The 20,334-nt window shown below is 39.8% G+C and overlaps 1 protein-coding gene across 2 annotated transcripts in view; it reads left to right on the top strand.

The window, feature by feature from the left end:
• Nucleotides 1-20,334, top strand: part of LOC140338329 (DNA topoisomerase I, mitochondrial-like) — a 76,734-nt gene that overhangs the window by 42,060 nt on the left and 14,340 nt on the right. For both annotated transcript variants that reach the window (XM_072422513.1, XM_072422512.1), the window contains exons 9-11: nucleotides 5,355-5,477; nucleotides 9,023-9,210; nucleotides 18,030-18,174. In XM_072422513.1, the coding sequence (XP_072278614.1) occupies nucleotides 5,355-5,477; nucleotides 9,023-9,210; nucleotides 18,030-18,174 (456 nt within the window). The remainder of the gene's footprint in view (nucleotides 1-5,354; nucleotides 5,478-9,022; nucleotides 9,211-18,029; nucleotides 18,175-20,334) is intronic.

Here is a 20,334-nt window from a genome sequence, read left to right as displayed (position 1 = left end):
GTGACTTGCCTCTAGGAGGAAAGTTTGGGTCAACTTGTCATTGTTGTTGTAATGTTGCTGATTTGTTATTGATAATCTTGCCTTAAAGAAATTAGATTAGAGCTTTCTTTTTTCATATGAATTAAATAGGTAGTGGAGTGGCCAGATGAAAACTTTTTATTATAATATAACTTTTAGGGCATGGCATGGTGAACTTAATTCATATATTCATATATATCTGTTATTTGCCTTCCCCCAAATCTTTGCCGTAATCCAGTTTGATTGCTGTGCTTTGCTTTTATGCAGAGATTTCCTGTAATATAGACCAGTCATTGCTGCCTTTCCTTGTACAGGGTGACTGGTCTTGAATCCATTCCACTCCACATCCATCTCTGCAAGCAGTGGTTGGACCTGCTGGGTCTCATCCCAAACTTTATTTAATTCATTGCATACTACTATACCCACTAATCTGCATTTGTGAACTGATAGTTACAAATAACTTGAGTCATGATTGTCTCACAGCACCCACCACCATGTCATGTTTTTAAGGCAGGCTCATTGGGCAAAGAACAAAAATCAACAAGGTGGTGTATGGTCAAATGACTGCTGAAATTAGTTCAGCCATCCAGCTGTGCATGTCACTAGATCCCAGTGTTGCTCCAAGACTGGCTGGGTTGATTGCAAATATTTTTGAAAGAATAAACTTCTTGAACATGTTTTTCAGCTGGGGTTTTACTTCAGTAGCTTGCCTGGAGTCCTGCTTTATGATACTCATTTTGCAAGAGTTTAAGGTTGTAATTTTCTGCATGGCATACCTCCTTATATGTGCTCTGCTGTATGATCTCTGGTGTAAATTCCTGTAAATGACTGTGTTCCAAGTTCAGCTGATCGGACATGCTTACTGGACGCCATATTCACATAAATGCACAATTCTTTTTATTTCACTCCAAATTGCAAGCTATAAGAATATTTTATGGTGGAAGAATGGTGATTGCTTACCAGATGTGTGAATTCCCCTGCAAAATCATAAAATTATCATCCAAGACAATATATTATATGCAGATGATCCATGAGGGTCTTCTTACAGTTCTGGAAATATAAATTTGGGTCTTTTTTTGCCATTTTATCCAATTTACAAGCTATGCAGGAACCTTTTTTTTTTTTTACTTTTTTTAAAAATGTAATTCTATTACTTCTCGGCTTTTGGGGCCTAAACACTGTATCAAAATGTTAATGAAGTATATAAGTTACCCTATAGACTGGAATGCAAATTTACAGCAGAGCTTTCGGTAACTAAACAGTAACAAATCTGCATGAATTTATTCCTTTTGTCATAAAGTCTTAATCTTATCATTAAAGCAGTCCTTGAGTTCTAGTACAGTCACTTTGTCTAGGCTGAGATGAAACCATTGGTGTGCTTCGGGCAGGATCAGGGGTGGTGCAAAGGGTGATACTGCATGAGGGCCTGGACCCTCCTCAGCCATCAAGGGACCAACAGGGTCCTAAGTCAGTTCTGCAGAAGGGGCTTATTGTTAGCATAGGGACCAGTGACATCTGCCACTGGACAGGATTAAGCATTTCCCCTTTTTTTTTTTTCCTCCATTTATAAACCTAACCAAGAACTGCACCATGGTTTATATCTCAGTCCAGAAAATATATAAAAATAGTCAATGCATTTTAGGAGCCCATTCTTTTCTCTTGAGCGATTTAACGAGTGGACTTGTGGTATCCAAATGACTGCATTATGTTAGACAATCTCTGGCTACACTCCTTGGTAGCAGATTGTTGGTGTTCTAATGGGTGATGGCCTTTATGTTGCTGTGGCAAACCATCTAATTGTTGGGATCTCCAAGCAGGACAGCAACTAATAAACAATCATAAAGACATTTCCTCTATATATTCCAGAAATTCTCATCAAATGTCCTAAAGCAATTGTAAAATACTGCAGTAAAATAATCATTCAGTTTGATAGCAGATTGGTCATTTATTTGTACATCTGGACGTACTCTTGACAACACAGATTTCTGAAATTGTTAATTAAATTTTTCCTAAAACCAAAGTCAGATCAAAAGCAAACTTTGTCACAGCACAGAAGGAAGGTGTTTAGGTGGCCTTATTACCGTGCACAGACTCCTACCCCCCCCCACGGTTTTGATGTCCGCAGCTTCCATCAGGACTGCATGCCATTGCCTAATCCCGAAGTAATCATTGTTTGCCGCACAGTATGTATACAAGTAAAATCATTTCTCATGTTTGTCACCCTGTATAAAGGCCAGGACTGCTGAAGGACAACCGAAGAGCAATTGTGCAGGCTGCGTGTAATTGACAAAGTAAATCTCCTCCGAGTTGAAGGGAACTTGGTTAAAAGCAAATGTGAATGTTTCTTTGGAAAGCTTTGCATGGAGTGGGGGAGAGCAGAAAGGTCTGTCAGGTTATACTGCTGTATGAGTACCCATTGGAAGGAATTTTCTTCCTTACTGTCGTACAGGAAGGAAGAGTTAATTTTCCTAATGGGGACACGTGCAAGTATTCCAAACACTTAACCCACTGCTACCCTTGTGTTTTCCCCCCCCCCCCCTTCATCTGCACTGGAAAACAAATTTCAGGTGTTCCCCTGCAGTAGAATTTAAGCTATTCAAGAAAGCTATGAGTTCTGGTGGGCCACAGGGTCCAGCTGCCCAGTCCGACCCAGGGTAGATGTCCTTAGCCCAGTAATAATAGTGCCAGGTGAGTTACTTGTGCCAATCATATTTACTTCTGTATGGGTAGGAGGGGTATGGGCACAGTTCAGCTGATTGGAGGGCATGCGTGTATCCATACCATATTTGTGGACAGAATGCATTTGCTATTGAAACCATGAGCTGAAATTTAAACATACATACATTCCTATCTGAAGAATAAAGAAGCCAGAACACAATTTTGCCAGAAGATTTATTGGATAAAAAACTAAATAAAACAGCACCTAGCTTGACCCACTGGGCTTCATCCATCCATATCACTTTATAAATGGGCTAACTTTTTAGAAAGGGGAAAAAAACTTTTCATGCACAAAACACTACATTAACTTCTGTTACATAGTTTTCCATTTATGAATCAATTGGCCCCAAGTATAAGCCTTGGCTGCAAATTATAATCTCATTTTTTCCTAGCCATGAGGAATAATTTGAAATAAATGGAACTGGGTACCGTTTAAAGCTTTTATAGAGGACGAGACCTTTGACTCAACTAGACTGCTCTCGGTTTATGGTGTTTTTAATTGGTCCGATTTCCTCCAGCTCTCGCTTTTTAGATGTCATTTTATTATTTTTTTTGTTCTTGGTCTTTTGGTTAATTTCTTCTGTCAATACCCATTAGAACCAATTTATGAGCCAAGCAACTCACGCTGCATTGTAATATGTGAATTAGAGAGTGATGCATCTGAAGCAGATACAATAGTCTTACGCATTTCATTGTCGGTTTTGTGTACAAGTGAAGATGGAGATTAAAAGACTAATAACTAGACTTTTAAGGTTTTTCATAAGCCGGTGAAATCCACCTATTCTAAGCAGGAGTTAATTTTAGTATGTTATGTGCAGTTCAGCTTGACCTTGGTCAATCCACGCTGCAAGACTTTAAAATAAAAACTGTAACCTGGAAAATATTCAAATTAAAACACTTCAAATTAAAACTCTCAAATCCCTAAAAACCTCTATACTATGTTCTACATACCCCTAATATATTGTTAGTGCACAATGTGTTCTCTCCTAGCTGGAAAGTTGCTTTGGTTTCATGGGGGCTTCCATATTGCTTGCTGAAAACTACATATCCTACATGTCCATGAGTCCAAGGCTTGTTCACATCCATGCAACCACATGGATTCAGACCCAAGCTGCATTTCCATTTGTTGCCCATTCATTGAGCTGCCTAATACATGGCAGCAGGAGATGTCCATTCAACTTTGTTTGTTTTATATATTGCACTATATGTCCTAATTTAGTATCATTGATGACTATAAATGGCACAAGGAGTCAATATTTTTTGAAAACAGTCGATGTACAAATAAAAGGAATTGGTGAAAGTGTTTTTGTAAAAGGGGAGCTCAGCTAATGGTTTTGTATGCAACTGTGGTATGGAGTTCAGGCTATATTTATATATACAATTCTCTTGCTTCTTGGGAGTTGGTCCATATTCAGCCAGGCATGTAGACTACGATGTGTGTTTACTGACTTTTTACCAACTTTTTAGGCAGCACTGTGTAATTACTGGGGGCCGCAAATGACAAACCTAAATACGTGACAAGTAAAACGAAAATACATGGAGAGCAAAGAATTGGGCCTAATAAAAACTTCAAATCTGAGAGGTGGGGGCGTGTAGAATAGAATAGATGGGGCTGCCTGTCTAGATTGGCCAAGTGTCTTATGTTGGTATTTGAAAGTCTACCATATTGTCCAAAGGTCACACCAAATTGTTTGCTCTTTGGCCACAGCTGCTACAACTAATTCTACACTTTGAGCAAGGGATTCTTGGATCATTCAAAATTCATGGCTGTTAAAATTAGCCTGCTTCACCTCCTTTTGACTTCCCATGGACTTGTATAGAAGAAAAACAGTTGTGAAGTAAATAAAAGCCAATTAACACTGGCCATTAAAAGAACCCAGCAATTCTTGCCTATCCAAGAGACATTTTGATTAGATTCTTGCAACCATATAAGAAACTTCCAAGCCATTGGTCATGTGAGCCAAGGCAACCAAATGTTAAGTCAGAGCTGGTCAATTTAGTATTATTATTATTATTATTATTATTATTATTATTAATAAACAGGATTTATATAGCACCAACAAGTAGCGCTGTTCATTAAATAGGGGTTGTAAATGGCATACAGATACAGACAGTGACACAGGAGAAGAGGACCCTGCCCGAAGAGCTTACAATCTAGGAGGTGGAGTCAATCTATAAATATTTATTCTAGCAGAAGGGACAGGCTAGTGTGTAAAGAGGTAGAAGCCATTGCTTTTGGTATACTATTCAACCATAGCTGAAAAACTAAGCTGTTGTAAGCTTTTCATTGCTCAGTTTTCTAATAATCCCTAGATAGCAGCTGTGAAAACGCTGTCTAAACAACTTACTATCAAATCTTATGAGCAGCCTATCTGTTTTAAATCTGCCAGAGGGCCTGAGGTTGGTAAGTGGGAAATCAATGACGTAGTTAATGTAAAAGAAGGTAAAGCCAATTTAGAGTGAGCTGGGACATAAAAGGGGCAATAAAGCTGAGCAGTTTTAGAGGTGCAATAGCAAGGGGCACTTACACTACGTGGGTCTTCTATAAGGTGTTCTATGTTTAGGGATTCAATGTGAGTTGCTTGAGTAATAAATAACGTGTTTGACCTCTCTTATAGGAGATGACACTTGAAGAAAAAACTGTCATTACAGATTTGTCCAAGTGTGACTTTACAGAAATGCATACATACTTCAAAGCGAAATCAGAAGAAAGGAAAAACCGCAGCAAAGAAGAAAAGCTGGTAAAATAAATCATTAATCATTATTTTTTTGTGCAATTTTAGGAAAGCAGCTAAAACATTAAAATAATCCTGGACCCTTTTCCTAGTAATGGTACAACATAAAATCAGCCAACTGAGTGTAACCCTTGCCTATTCTGCACTTGCCTCCTGATGACACATGTGCAGTGCTGTAGATCCTAACTGGCTCTTAGTGAATACCTTTGTGTTTCCACCCAAATTGGCCTTAGATTGTGTTAGACATAAGACTATGGTAGGGACATGTGAGTGTAGAAGGTGAGCCCCTTTGATGGATAGTTAGTGACATGACTATGGACTAAGAGCTGCGTAATATGTCGGCGCTACTAAATGTTCAAACTGAAATTAGAGGTAAAAGAAATCTTGCTGCCTTTTATTTGAACCCTCCGTAATGTCCCAACAGAAAAGAGAGCCTCCATTCCATGCCACCTATTTTAGATTTTAGGGGAACAGCTCTTTAAATTCCACTTTCTGGTGTTTTAAACTTTAAAAAGAAGAAAATACAGCGAGAAATGTAAAAGTTGTATTTTCTCTTACTGAAGATGAATGGGAGCCACTGTGAAAGTGGCTGGATTTTGTGAATTTTCAGTGTGTATGATTAATGACTTGAATCTCAAAGAGAACAGATAAAACAGGAACGGCACGGATTCCGAGTGCTGTGCTTGCCAAACCGGCTAAAATCTAAAGAACAGCAACACCTGCCACTTAATTCCTCTGCCTGTCCACAACACTGCGCCATGATTTCCTAATGTGGTCAGGTGGGGAGGGCATGTGCACAGCCATGAGTGTGCTGATTGCAAGGGCTATACATGGCGGAACTCCAGGCAAGAGCACGCCAGCACAAATGGCATTCGGAGAACTGGGAATGTGTATGGTTTTAGCAGTATTAGAATATCTTCTACCTTCTAAATAGTGGGGAAAAAAAACATTTATTGAAAGGAAAAAAAAACCTTTCTGACAAAAGCCATGCTCTTATTCCATTCCCAATTATCTCCATTGTTGGTTATTGGTTGAGATAAAACAATTAAAAAAAATAAATAAATAAAGATATCCCATCAACAACTTTAGGAAATACTGAAAAACAGACACACAAAGAAGGGTTATTATCTAATGCCTCTTGCAGCACTCATTGGTGCTCCCACCAACCTCTACCCCCACTGTGTCCCATATGAGGCTAATGTTGGCAGTTACCTGAACTTTTTTCAGGTGGTTTGAATTTTATATTGGCTATGGAAATGCTTTACAAAAGAACATTTTTCCCCTTTTTTCCTTTCCCCTTTCTCTTCCTTTTCCCTTTGCCTTCCTTTTTCCCTTTTCATTTTTCCTGTTTCATTTTCTTCCTGCTATTCAGCTGCATGGAAAAAAAAGTATATTTAAAGGCAAAAATAGCGCACCCACTGCATCATTAGACTGGTTAGCTGCAATACATTACATTTTTGGTTTTTAATTTTGCCTTAAAAAAGAATTTGTGTGTTGATTAGATGACCGGTGTTTTTTTATATATCAGATCAGCACTGTATGAACCCATCACTTACTTAATTGGTATTTTGCATTCACTTGTATGACAAATTTAGTTTCAGTACATGCTGTTAATAACGCGCAGTCTGAAGTTTTGTCTGTTAAGCTTATAGTGGAATGGAAGTTCACCTGAGTCCATAAAGTCTAAACTGACTGATGATTTCAGGGTAGGAAGTCTTATTTTAGAGCTGAAATCCTTATGAGGTCTTTATAACGAGCAGAACTTTGTGCCTTCTCGACAAGGGGCTGATTGCCTGTTTGTAGAATGAAACATAAATAATTGTATTACTTTTTCATTTTTTTGTCCCTGAAACAATCTGTTGACAATGCTTTGCCAGCTTACCGAGAAGAGACGATTTAACCAATTGCTTACGCTGAACTGGTTTATTTGGCTTTCCCCAAAAGGCATGTTTTCAACTTTAGAAAACAAAATGCAGATTGATCTCCTCAATCCACTTCCTGCATTTTTACCTTCCCATTGGTCACTAAAGCTATGTGTACATGCATGATTGTCTTGTGGGAGAATCAAGCATGTGTACATCAATCCTCCAACATTGTTCATTATTCTGTCCTGGCTGGTCAAGCCAGGGATGTCGAATGACCAAGCAGGGATGACCACTCTACTTTATCCATTGTGGAGAGCATACGGGGGGGGCATAGGCTTGTTCAATCTTTTCTATAGAACAGAAAAGCGCTTGTACAGCAAGATTGTTTCCTGTGACAGACATCTGTGTGTACCAGAACTATTCAACCTCTCCCTTTCTACTGGTAAATACCCCTCAGCTTTTAAACATGCCATAATTCTCCCTATCCTAAAAAAAACCCTCACTGGACCCCTCCCTACCCTCCAACTACCGTCCTATCTCCCTTCTCCCATATTGTCATTTGCAATCCCTATTTAATGTACAGCGCTGCGTAATATGTTGGCGCTATATAAATCCTGTTTATTATTATTATTATTATTAATAATAATAATAATAATAATAATAATACCAGTTTAGGATTGCTGTTCACATTAAGGTTCCAGCTGCCCTTCTGCGTGCAATATTGTGCAGTTTAATCCCATGGTTACAACAACTGCACTCAACCTCTGTTATATGGTTGGTCGATAAGTGAGATAGCGGCATTCTGAAGTTCAATGTTTTCAGGAAAATTATATGTAAAGATAATAATCTATTCTCAGTCCTCTATCAGCAACAGCTTTCTAAATGCTGTAAACTGGATTGATGGAGGTTACATTCAAGTCAAGAGAAGTGGCTGGCCATTCAAGGCAAAGACATGTTGCATTCTGCTACAGCCCATCACGGACATGCCACAACTTCTGCATAAAGTGGTTCCCAACCACTCCCATTTAGAATGAGAACACAACAGGCCACCGAGGTCAACCACAGGACTGAAATTAGTGAGCAGGGGAAGGGCATGGCAGCACTCAAGTCTGAACACTGATTCCCGGTATGCCCAGGTGGAAAACGTTAAAAGATAGTGAGCTCCAATGGGTTTTTTTTTTTTTCTCATAGCCTATAATACTTGATAGCCTAATATTCTCTTGTGTTTTGCTGGGCAGATAACTCAAGCTAGTCTTTTTGTTTCACGCCTGTGGTAAATATGCAGAAATGCCCTGTAGAGGAAATGAAATGTGTTAAGGAGAAAGGAGGCTGCAGTGTGCATTAATGTTATATGAAAAGAGACATCCTCGGCATACCTGTTGTGCATACCTGGTGTTCATGCTCATCTACAGTAATGCAAGGGATGTTTTGTATAATTCTTTGTGCAGAGGTCATCATGCAGATAACTTTATATAAATTAACTGGCAATCCCTTTTGAAAGTCAAATATACCCTTCTAGAATTATTGACTTTTTCCTACTGGATGTTTTTTTAAGTAAGAGATAACGTTAAATGTGGTCATTGTTAAAGCCATGTGTCATGTATTGGGATTCTTCTTTAGGAGCCCTAAAGAGCCAACCATCCTAAAACCTTTTTTTTTTTTTTTTGTTCTCCCCCTCTGCATTAGAAATTAAAAGAAGAGAACCAGAAGATTGTAGAGGAATTTGGTTACTGCTTGCTGGATCATCACAAAGAGAAAATTGGGAATTTCAAGATTGAGCCTCCTGGTTTGTTTCGAGGACGGGGTGACCACCCCAAGCAGGGCATGTTGAAAAAGAGAATTTTACCAGAAGATATCATTATCAACTGCAGCAAGTAGGTCTTTGTTCAGTATTTCTATTACTAGCGCATGCATTTTCTTAAAGCCAAAATGTAGGCTCCTGTGGGGTGTGCCACCTCAGGGGTGAGTCCATGACATCCTGCACTGTATTGTACTTGGACGTCTGGGTTGGATGATGCTGGGTGTTAATCAACCAGGAAAAGTGAGTACATTGTAGTGCAGAAGAGATACTGTGGGGGAGACTGTGCTATTCATAGAGGGATCTTGCCATAGATCTAGGTAATAAGCACTGAGAAATTGAAAGCTATTTTATTACTTTATAACCAGGGGTGTATTCATATAAAAGAAGAGGGGGCACAGTACTATCCATAGCATGCGCATCATTATGTAAACACACCCCACTACACCCCTGCATATTTGTCACTCAAAAGGGAAGAAACTTCCCCCAGAGTGATGTCATGATACCAGAATCCGCCAACTCTCCCACCGTAGGTCTGAGCCTGTGATGGGACAGTGGGTAGGTTGTGTTCAGAGAGACAACTCCGTCTCGAGACGGTGCGCCTCCCCTCTCCTAGCCCTGCGGGGCAGACCATCAAAGAATTCTTCACAAAATAAGAGTGGGCTCGTGTGCCCATACCTCAAAAAAGTGAGGACACGGCGTTCCCACCCATGCCTGCCCACTACACCTTTGTTTACAACACCGGAAAAAAATCTACAGGACCGATATTTGCCCCCTTTATCAAATGTGATAGAGGATCATCTTGCTATAGGGAGCCTTTAATTTGTGGCATATGAGATAATTAGCAGCACTGATGTTATAGTAGTGCAACTCTTCAATGTCACCCAGAGGGATGCTCATTCATTGCCTATGCGTTATTTGGTGCCGCACATCTGTCCATATATCAGGCAAGCTTGGGTGCCTCAGCACTGGGCTCCTTCATGACCATAGCCACCGAGTGCTACTTTGCATTATTCTGCATCACCCTGCCAGAGTTACCTTGCAGTTAATGTTCTTTTTTTTGCCTTCTCAATGATGATTATTCCTGAGTGGAAATCTGGCCTCGGGGCTGAAGCCTTTAGGAAATAAATGGACTGAAGTCATTTAAAAGAAATGGCAGTTTTGCTTCTGATTTTTCCTTCTCCGGCTATTTTCAAATGACAGTTAAGCACTGCGAATTGACTGGTAATTTTGAGAGTGGTGGTTAACAAAAAAGGGTTTTTATAAAATGACGTTTTCCTTTTTTTGCCTTGGTATTATGTGTAAAATGTTTCCTATAATTCTCTTTAACCCAAGAATGATGGTTAAAGCAGACCTTTACTCTGAAATACTTTAGCTCAACTTTCAGGTAGGGGATTGAAATTTGTGTCTTTTTTTCAAAGCTTCCTATTTCTATTTGATGGGGAGGCATTAGGCCCAAATCTAGAATGGGCACACCATTGTGTTTATGCCCCTCTTCCTGTACATTTTTTGTCAACTTTTGCCTGCCTAATAGGTCCTTTACTGTCCTCTGTGGTGGGAAAGTTTAAAATAAGTAATGTAGCACGAATTTAAAAAAATAGTTAGCCTATAAAAGCTTTATAACACACCGTTACGGGGTAGATCCTTGGGCTTAGAAGAAGTGGGTTAAAGATGCTTGGTGAGGGTGATCTTGCTTTTCTACATACCTGTTTTCTATTATCTGGTAACTTTTATTTTCAGGAGGTCAATAATTGATGCTTTCATATCTTGTACATGACAGGTGTTCTTTTAAGGGCTCATTCATACCAGTGTGTATTGTCCAATGCATTCCTAAGGCAAGAGAAAAAATTACCATTTTTTTGTTTGGTTCACACTAATTTCCAGACTGCAGATGATGTAGAAACATCTGGACACTTTTTAAATATTACAGCACCCACATGTTTTGCACGTCTTGTCTACTGAGCAGAGACATGCTGATAGCGTCTAGCTAAATGTAGATCACTACTGTGTGATGCGTTAAATGAATATGCTTGAAGAAGAGGAGACCACTTCTATTGTGTTGGCTAGAGCTAGGTTTTCAGGAAACAAAGAGCAAGTAACTTAAATGGCCAATATTTATAATTTTCTAATCAAGACATTACTGTAGTTCATCTTACCATTTCATGACAATCTGCTGGTTTGGGTTATAAATATTTTTTTTCCCAAAAGAGGAATGCTAATAGTACAATCAAAATTTATTTTTTTTGGTTAGTGGTTTGTCAAGAGAAAAGACCAAAAAAAAATATGTAAAATAGAATAAACAGTGAACTGTTTTTTGAAGTGCTGATAATGACTGTTCAGAAGTCATGTGAAAGAAATGTAATGCTTAGTCACAGCTGGATTCTCTTGAAAACTTGGAATTCACTTAAGAGACTTCATCATTGTTGCCAATTTGAGCTTGGAATTCAGTCATTACCTTAAAGAAACCACACGGGATGAAGTCTTATCAGTAATTTTTTTTTTAGCTATAATCTATAGAAGAGCTATAGTGTAAAAAACAGAACTGTCAGCTTTAGCACCGAGGACAGCTCCAGTTTGTTGAGGGAATAATAATTTGTTTTTATTTTACCATCATAATTGTTGGAATGCAGGCATTCTGCCCCACATTGACATATATATGTTGTGATTGTTACCACAAATTGTGAGATAAGGAGGTTATTATTAGGATAGCACCTTTTTGTTCTTGGGAGGATGGTGATATAACAGGGCTACCTAGGAAGGGAGGTTGGATAAAAATGGATTGGTTTTAGCAGCTTACTGAGGGAACTGGGTTCAAGGGCATGTTAATGCGCCAATAGTTCTGACCTGGAATCTGCTGGGAAACCAATAATTTAGGGGGTCACAATCTTCTGGGTAACGTGCAGGTCTCACTAGTTCCCAAGGCTGACCTCTAAAGCACTACAGTCGCCTATAATGGCATGAAGGTCTACAGAAAGAACCCATTAGATCTACATGGAACCCAGGAGATGGATGTTTTCTCACGGAGCCAACACTCTTTGGAGGGCTTTATCTCCTGAGGCAAGAGCAAAAGTTTTCTTCTCTTAATGTACTCAGAATTTTAGTTTTGTGTTAATCTTTTGGACATTGGTAATGGTGGACATTCTTAATGGACCATGGATGAGGGCCAACCACAGGATGGGTTTCAGGTCTTCAAATAACACCTATTATTGCCTATTATGAAGGCTTAATTTCCTCGTAAGGGTGCCAGAATTACAACTGGTTGAAAGAAATTAAAAATCCATCAGTGGGTATGACTGTTCACCCATATGTAAATCAATGGTGTATTTAGTGCTTAGCTCAGAGTTTGACTATTTCCACAATCTAGAAAATTTTTCTTTTTAGAATTATGGTACAGCTGATATCTATTCCAGATTTCCAAACCCTCTTTCACTGCCATTTAATTGTATTACAAAAAAGTTGTGATCTGACATCCAGTAACAGACAAGGACAAGAATTGTGTTTGTATGGATGGGACTGGCTGTGCTTTGCCTGCTGAGTACAGACTTAACTGGGATTAATACGCTGTGTCTCTCTCTGACCCTGCGATGTCAAAACATCTCACGCTGAAGTCTGGACGGTTAGGCAAATTAAAAAGATTTTGTAGCATGCAGAGAGCTGTAGGATAGCTTAGAACCCGTGGACAGGAGGATTAGAGGGAGACAGCGTCTTTAAAGCAATGATCGCTACAACTGTAATCCAGTTCAACAATGATCATTAACACTTTACAAATGTGGAAAAATGTTGCTGCCATACAAGTAAAATGGAACGTGGGGGTGGGTTTTGTGTGTTATGATGTCTGGATCTGGCCAGAGAGCTTCTCTTTGTAGGTAACCTCTAAATTTAAAGGAACCTCAACCATAGCCTTGTTGTTGTAAGGATATGACAAAGTGTAATTTAGCAAACTTCATTTCATGTTGGTGCCAGATAGTCTTGTTTAGGTATTGGCAGTAATATGGTGAAAATTTCAAAACCTAAACTAAGGCTGTAGAACTGCCCTTCACTGGATCAACCACTTTGTATTTGAGATAGGTGACTGAATAGAGTTTATAGAAGCACTGGGAAGAATTCACATCGCGTCAACAGCCGCCTTGATGCTTTGTTTTATTAAAACAGTTGGATTCCCTTGGTCCGCACCAGTTCCAAGTCAGCTGCAAGGTGCCAGCACCCACAGGAAGGGCCGGGCTTGCATCGAGAGCCCAGCCCGACCAACCCAGCTCTTACAGCCAATCCTTATCCCGAATTTACTGATCTGACATGCTGACTTCCCTTATCTACATTGTTCTAACATGTCAGAGGCTGTTCACCTTGTAGACCTGCTCTGGATATGGGTACGGGCTGTTGCAGTTCGGGTGCCTTTTGGTGAGCTCTCTGCGGCCCTTGAAAATCTGGGAGAGGGGGTGTAAATCTTGTAACACTTTCCAAGGCCCGGGCCTCTCTTGGGGCGAACTTATTCCAAAGAAAAAAAAGGAACTCCTTCTGGGGCTCCTGCCAGCTTCTCCGGGAACGGCCACGTAGCCGCACTGGACGTTGTATCATAACTCCAATAACCACTCTTTACAACTGTGGGCATCAGAGAAGGATCCCAGAATTTTGATACCTAACATAAATGAGCTAAAACAGCGGGTGGCAACACTAGGTTCCACTTATTCTGTCAATAAATTGTGGAAAGCTGAAGCTTCACCAGGCACAGGACCAAAAACCTGGGCAATTAAAGACTGGAAAATGTAGCCTGGTTTGATGAATCCTAATTTCTGATAGAAGGTTCAAAAGTTTGGGTCAACAGTAGGAACCACTCAACCCAACCAGCCATGTGTGAATGGTCTAGAATGGTATTGTAATGAGTTGGGAATGTTTTGTTGGCACACCTCAGGCTTGTTTATTCCGTTTGCAGACCATAGCCAGAAATGTTCCTAATAAATAATGAAGTTTGGGAAAATATATTGTGTGTGTGTTTGAGATACAGACACACATCTCACATACATGGCATATCCTCATATAAATATATCATCTGATGATCTTTTTACTTTGCTGACCTGATTTCAGCAGGGCCTGAAGATAATTACTATTGTGATGTATAATAGAGACACCGAGGTTGAATTAATGATAGTGATAAACTAAAGGGATACATCTAGAGGGTTTAATCTCTCGGTAGTTGCCAGTAATTTGTCAGCTTCCTTATCATTACCTGGATTTTTCTTTAAACATTGAAGAACTTTAAATTTGCATTTATTCAGCTCGTTCAGTAGTTGGCAATCTCTTCAGGTCTGCATTGTATTTATACAAAGTGTCTTGATCCGATGATCATCCGGGATGGATTTGGTTTGTTATGATGAAGTGTAGTATTTTTACCGAAATGAAGGTTGAGAGTTCTTAGCCTGGCACATTGTGCATGCTTCTATGAGGATGCATTGATACCAAGGTGTTGTGTTCATGCACATTGGTGCACTGCCATTTATTGTAAATAATACCCTAAAGAACCTTTAAAATACACTGCAATGCATAACACTGCAGTATAATGCTGCACTGCAAAAAAAAAATATGCAGCTTGCTTGAATTTCATGTTGCTGTCCAATTCAGCCAGTTTATTTTTGCATTGCACTGTTTGGCCAAATCCTGGACAGTGTTGCCAAATTGGCCAACAAAGACTGATTGGCAAAGGTAGCAACATTTGTGAACCCTTGAAAGGACACAGTGGGCAGCTGTAAACCCGTTGGCAGAACCACCCGACACCACCAGCCAATAAGATCATTCACATAGTGGGGAGCCCAGTTACTAACCATAGTAGCAGAGGTATCCAGTGTGCACAGCACTCTGCACTCACAGGGCTAATATTCAATTCTTATAATAACCAATTAAATATTGGATGTTTAAATGACAAATCTTAGCAGCCATCTTTTTAGGACCTCTCTGCAGACTACAGGCAATAGTCTGGTCCAGACCCAACCACAGCCTGTGACTGCAAATGCAAAATACCACACCTTGCGGGAGAGAACAGAAGGCTGTGATACATTTTTTTTTATCATTTTGTGGTCCAGCTTTATTGTGAATTTTGGCATTCTTTTCTGCCATCTAGTGTGTGTTGGTAATGCAGCAACAGTATTTTTGGTAGGCGTATATGTAAATATTTGTGTGTAAACACGTATGTGTGTACAGGTATTCCCCAGGTGAGGACATCCAACATATGGACGACTTTTAGATACCAACGCGGCTTTCCTGCTCGCTCCCTATGCAGAGGAAATCCTTTGCTTAAACACAGCTGAGGTTGTGGGTGATCCTAAGGCCATTCTGCAGCCTCTTGTAACTCTTTAATGACCATAACAAACTTTGCATTTGATTCTCTTTGCATATCAAAGCTCAGCTTGCTCCAGTAGTTAATGTTAGATGACAAACATCTGTCCTAATTGCATTTATTCAAATAATGTACCTGTTCCGACTTACATACAAATTCAGCTTAAGAACAAACCTACATTCCCTATCTCATATGTAACCCGGGGACTACCTGCATAATATATAATATTATATATGAATTGGTGGAATATGAAATATGAATTGGTGAATATGAAATAATCGTGCCAGCATTTGCTTCAGTATTTTCCCCAGGCCCTTCTAGCCGGGTGCACTGGCACCTTTCAGTAACCACCCGTATGTTTTTAGGGTGGTTACTGAAGAGTTGGGTCAGTACACAGGGGCTGACACCTGTCTACAATTTCTTCCCACCTGACTCAAAAAATGTCTGTGTTGAACACTGCTTTATACCCCGACCATTAGGTAAGAGAGATACTTGTGGGTTTACAATTTGGAGAGCTCCATGTGGCCATCACAGGTGTACTAAACTCCAACAACGGGTTTAAGGGGGATGACCACATCCCTTTGTTGAATTTTGGACCCAGAAAGGTGCCTCCATAATATATAGCAGATGGTATTGAATTAGCATACCTGCCCTGCAAATAGCAATTTAAAAACAGACAGTTATTGTTCTCCTCTCCTGTAGTTCACCTATTCTACCCTCAACAAAGAAAACTTTTATTTGAAAGTCTATGTAGGTTGCCACTGCTGATTTACCTTTTTGAAAATGCTTAATGCCTGATTGGCATACTCCCCCCAATGGTCTCAATACATGGAATCATCCGATTGGAATTTCTATCCGCCCTGATTTAACCCACTGAATGCCAATGATCTTTCATATCCCTTTCCTTAATTTGTTGGTCCAAAGCATTAACCCTTGAAGATGATCATACATTTTTATTGCCTATACATGCAGATCCTTACATGTAAAGCCATTACCCTGGATTTTTTTTTTCCTATATGTTCATGCTGTGCTCGTAAAACCACATTCATTTCTCTATGCCTGAGACATTTTTGTCAGAAATTGCCAATCTTGAAATGGCAAGGGCTTGGACCGCTATGAACCAGGCTCGTGGTGCAGATTTTATATACAACACTGCCACCTGCAGGAAAATAAATAGAACACAGCAGGCTTAACCATTCCCTTCTAAAATTGATTTCGTCTTCCTCAAACCATATTGTAAACTTGTCACCAGCCAAGTAATCCACAATTCACTTGCTGCTTAGTACCAATTTTCAAATTTCATTGCTGAGAGATGGAATGTGAATACGGGATTGCAGAACCTTCAGAATTATTAACCTTTGATATAGGCAAATGGCTTTATGGATTGTTGAGCTATTACCTGCTTTCAATTACAGAATTTGTATTTTTAGAGTTATGGGAGAACCCCAGTGTCCTAGATTGTAAGTTCTTCAGAGCAGGGTCTTCTCTTCCTGCGTCACTGTAACTATCTGTCATTTGAAACCCCTATTTAATGTACGGTGCTGCGTAATATGTTGGCACTATATAAATCCTGTTTAATAATAACTTAATGAATAACCGTAGTCGAGCATTAGACTTATATATAGCATGGCATTGCAGGGGTGCAAAAATTAAATAAATTACCCAAAACTTCATGTTTCCTATTTATCAGGGATCAAGCTGAGCACTGCACAATGTCAGTTTTTATGCTGCAGGAACTGATTAGTAGCAGACATTGCCAACATGTTTTTAAAATGCTCAGTTTAATTTGTTGCATGCTTGTTTCTGGTCAGTCACACAAATTCATAGTGCAGTGGCCCTATGACGCCCCCTGCACTCACTGTATGTCCTCAGTCCTGGCATTATCAAACTTGCAAAGCTGAGGACATCTAGTGGTGGAAAGTAATTACTGCAAGGACAGTGCTGAAGCAGAGGTAAATACCAGCAGACTATTAGTTAGCTTGGACTTGGGTTCCAATGACAGCCCCTATATTTCCTCAAAGGACACCAATATTCATGTTATCCTGTCTTTTTGATAGCGTTAAATTACATTAAATACCATTTGATCATAATGATACCCAAGGAGCTGGACAAAGGAAGCGGATGGTAATGGCATCTTCCTCATTTTCAGCAAGCATGTTGGTTTTGAACACCAGGAGAACCAAGCCATGAGTGATGGCTTTTGTAGTCTGGTGACCATGCTACAGGTAGAGAAGTGACACGGGAAGCTTCATGCTCCAAATGTTTAGAAAGGAAGGGAAATCCCACCTTTTAGCAGCTTTTACCAGAGCAGCAATCCTTATTGGCAGATTTCCACATTCTTTGGGATTTTGCCCCTGTGGCAATGGCCACTATTATGGCTAGGAACTAAGTAAGAACTAGGAAACTAGTACAGGGTCTGACCTGGTGTAAATTCTACTTTAAAAAATTCTGCAGGAAATTGAAATGCACTGTAAGATATGTTGCTTCACATTATTTTTGGCTGATAGATTCAGTAGCTGATTTGTGCACCCATAATTGGTTTGTTCATGCCCGTTAATCTCTTGCAGAGAATCTAAAATTCCAGAGCCCCCTGCAGGACACAAATGGAAGGAGGTCCGTCATGACAACACGGTCACCTGGCTGGCATCATGGACTGAAAACGTGCAGGGACTGGCAAAATACATCATGCTTAATGCAAACTCCAAGTTAAAGGTACAGACTACACCAAACTTGAATTTTTGAATCTGCTGAACTGTCAGCCTGCTGTAGTTGGGGTCTTTGCTATCTGTGTGGAAGCAGTAGTCTCTCGGCAAAGATCCAAAACACCCCCTTGAGTCAGAACAATCCAATCAGTAGGGAGCATGGGCTGGTTCCAGAGCTATAGGTCCAGTCTGGCAGCGGATCTGCTGTCAAACATCTTTTATTAAATCTTTTTGTTACTTTGACACAGAATTTTTACCAACCCCTGTAACTACATCACAAGGGCCAAGTGAAAAGTACAATGTGCCAGGAGAGTAGCTTCCAGTCTCTTCCAGTCTCTGTATACAATCTGAGGAAGTTAATGTGTCGGTTCAGGGAAGATGAGCAGGATCCCTCTATTGTGTTGTCAGAACAGCCACCTTGCTCTCTAGTGCCATACCTTGTCCTAATATTCTGCAGGCATGCTGTACATTGTAGGGGGAACCTTTTATCGTTACTGGTGGTCCCCGGGTTAAAGACATCTGACATAGGGACGCCTCCTAGATACAAATGGGGCTTCCCTGCTTCCCTTCTCCTGTGCCAAATAAAGGCTTGGAGGGGCAGTTTGCAGGACTTGCAGAAGAAATCTTTTGCTAAACACAGCTGAGGTTGTGGTGATCTTAGGAGGGGCTGAGCTATTTCTGCAGCCTCTTGTATCTCTTTAATGACCAAGACAAACTGCAGTTTCTTTTTGAATATCAAACAGCTTGCTGCAGAAGTTGAATGAATGTCTAGGCTCCATAAAGATATTTTTTTTTGCTTTGTGATTACCTCACAGTTAGGGTTTTATATAGTAACTCACACCATGCTGCCTAAAATGTTGAGATAAATATCTGTCCTAATTGCATTTGGTAAAATAGTGTACCTGTTCCGACGATATGTAACCTGGGGACTACCTGTATCATTTAACAAATCGGCAATGCAATCTCTTCTGTGTTAAATTGAACCCTACAACTTGCTCCACACTTCCTTCCCCAGTTGTTTTTTTTACTAGCCTTTGTATTCAGCTTTCCTCGCACTGTTAATGGCACAAAAAAACACAAACCTAGTGTATTGTCTGTGCTCATGTGATCACTAAGTGTAAGTTTAGCAGAAGTCTGGTGAAATTACAATCAGGATAGTGAACTGCAGCAAAGATAGGGAATTTTTTTAGCTCCCATCACTGCCTCTCACACACTGTATTAGCACATAGGCTTTCCTGGACAGACTAGGTTTGTAAACATGCCACCATAGGAGTGAGCTGGATAATCCTTGGTGGTCAATTAAATTCTCTAACTTTGCAGCAACTATCAATGCTTGTTGTGATAAGGAAGAAATAAGGCAATAACCACTATTCGTACAGGAGAGGACTATCTACATGTGCAAAAGGAAAAGCAAATATGGAGTTTATCTGTAACCTTTTTCAGGGCAGTGCTGATGTGATGTCAGCACCACTTTTTAAAAAGTGAAATACCACCCATGGCAAGGAAATTTGGAAAGAAAAGGGACCCTATGACTGCAGATATCTGCAGCATGTATACAAGTATAAAATTTAAAAAAATAATCAGAACATTTTTACCAGGTCTTTTTTAACATGCCAAGCAACTGCAAAATGTAACCTCACCCTCTGTGTTAGCTGTCCCACCAAACCATGACTGGTATACACACTGCTATGTTTGTGTACCAAAAATCCACCAAAATTCTTTAATTTTTTTATGACACTACATCCTTCTATTCTAAGTCTTGAATGTACAATCTATGGATAATAATAAAGAACTACATTTCCCAGCATGCCTTGCTGTGTTGTGTTTCCAGCGATATGTATTTCAGGCTGGGAGATGACGCTGCAGAAGTCGCAGCATTCTGATCTTTCTGATCTGATGACAGAATGTTTGGTCTATTGGCCCACTGGGATGGATAGACTGTAAATGAGCCCATGCATCGATCTGCTCTGCAACCAAACAGAAACATTATACATGTTCAAGTATTCCCACCAAAATAACTGCCGATAAATCTTCTGCCACTCAAATAAATGAAAGTGAAAATAACCCAACCTGTTTTGGCAATACTGCTTTTTAAAGTAAATTTAAAAGAGTCAGTCCACCCAAAAGTGTGCGGTAGAATCTGGAGAGTTGAATTTCCTATAGGTCAGAG

This window comes from Pyxicephalus adspersus, chromosome 9 (genome assembly GCF_032062135.1).
Source record: "Pyxicephalus adspersus chromosome 9, UCB_Pads_2.0, whole genome shotgun sequence".
Taxonomy (NCBI): Eukaryota; Metazoa; Chordata; class Amphibia; order Anura; family Pyxicephalidae; genus Pyxicephalus; species Pyxicephalus adspersus.
The sequence above is the reverse complement of the archived record's forward strand: the minus strand, read 5'-3'. Positions and strand labels throughout refer to the sequence as shown.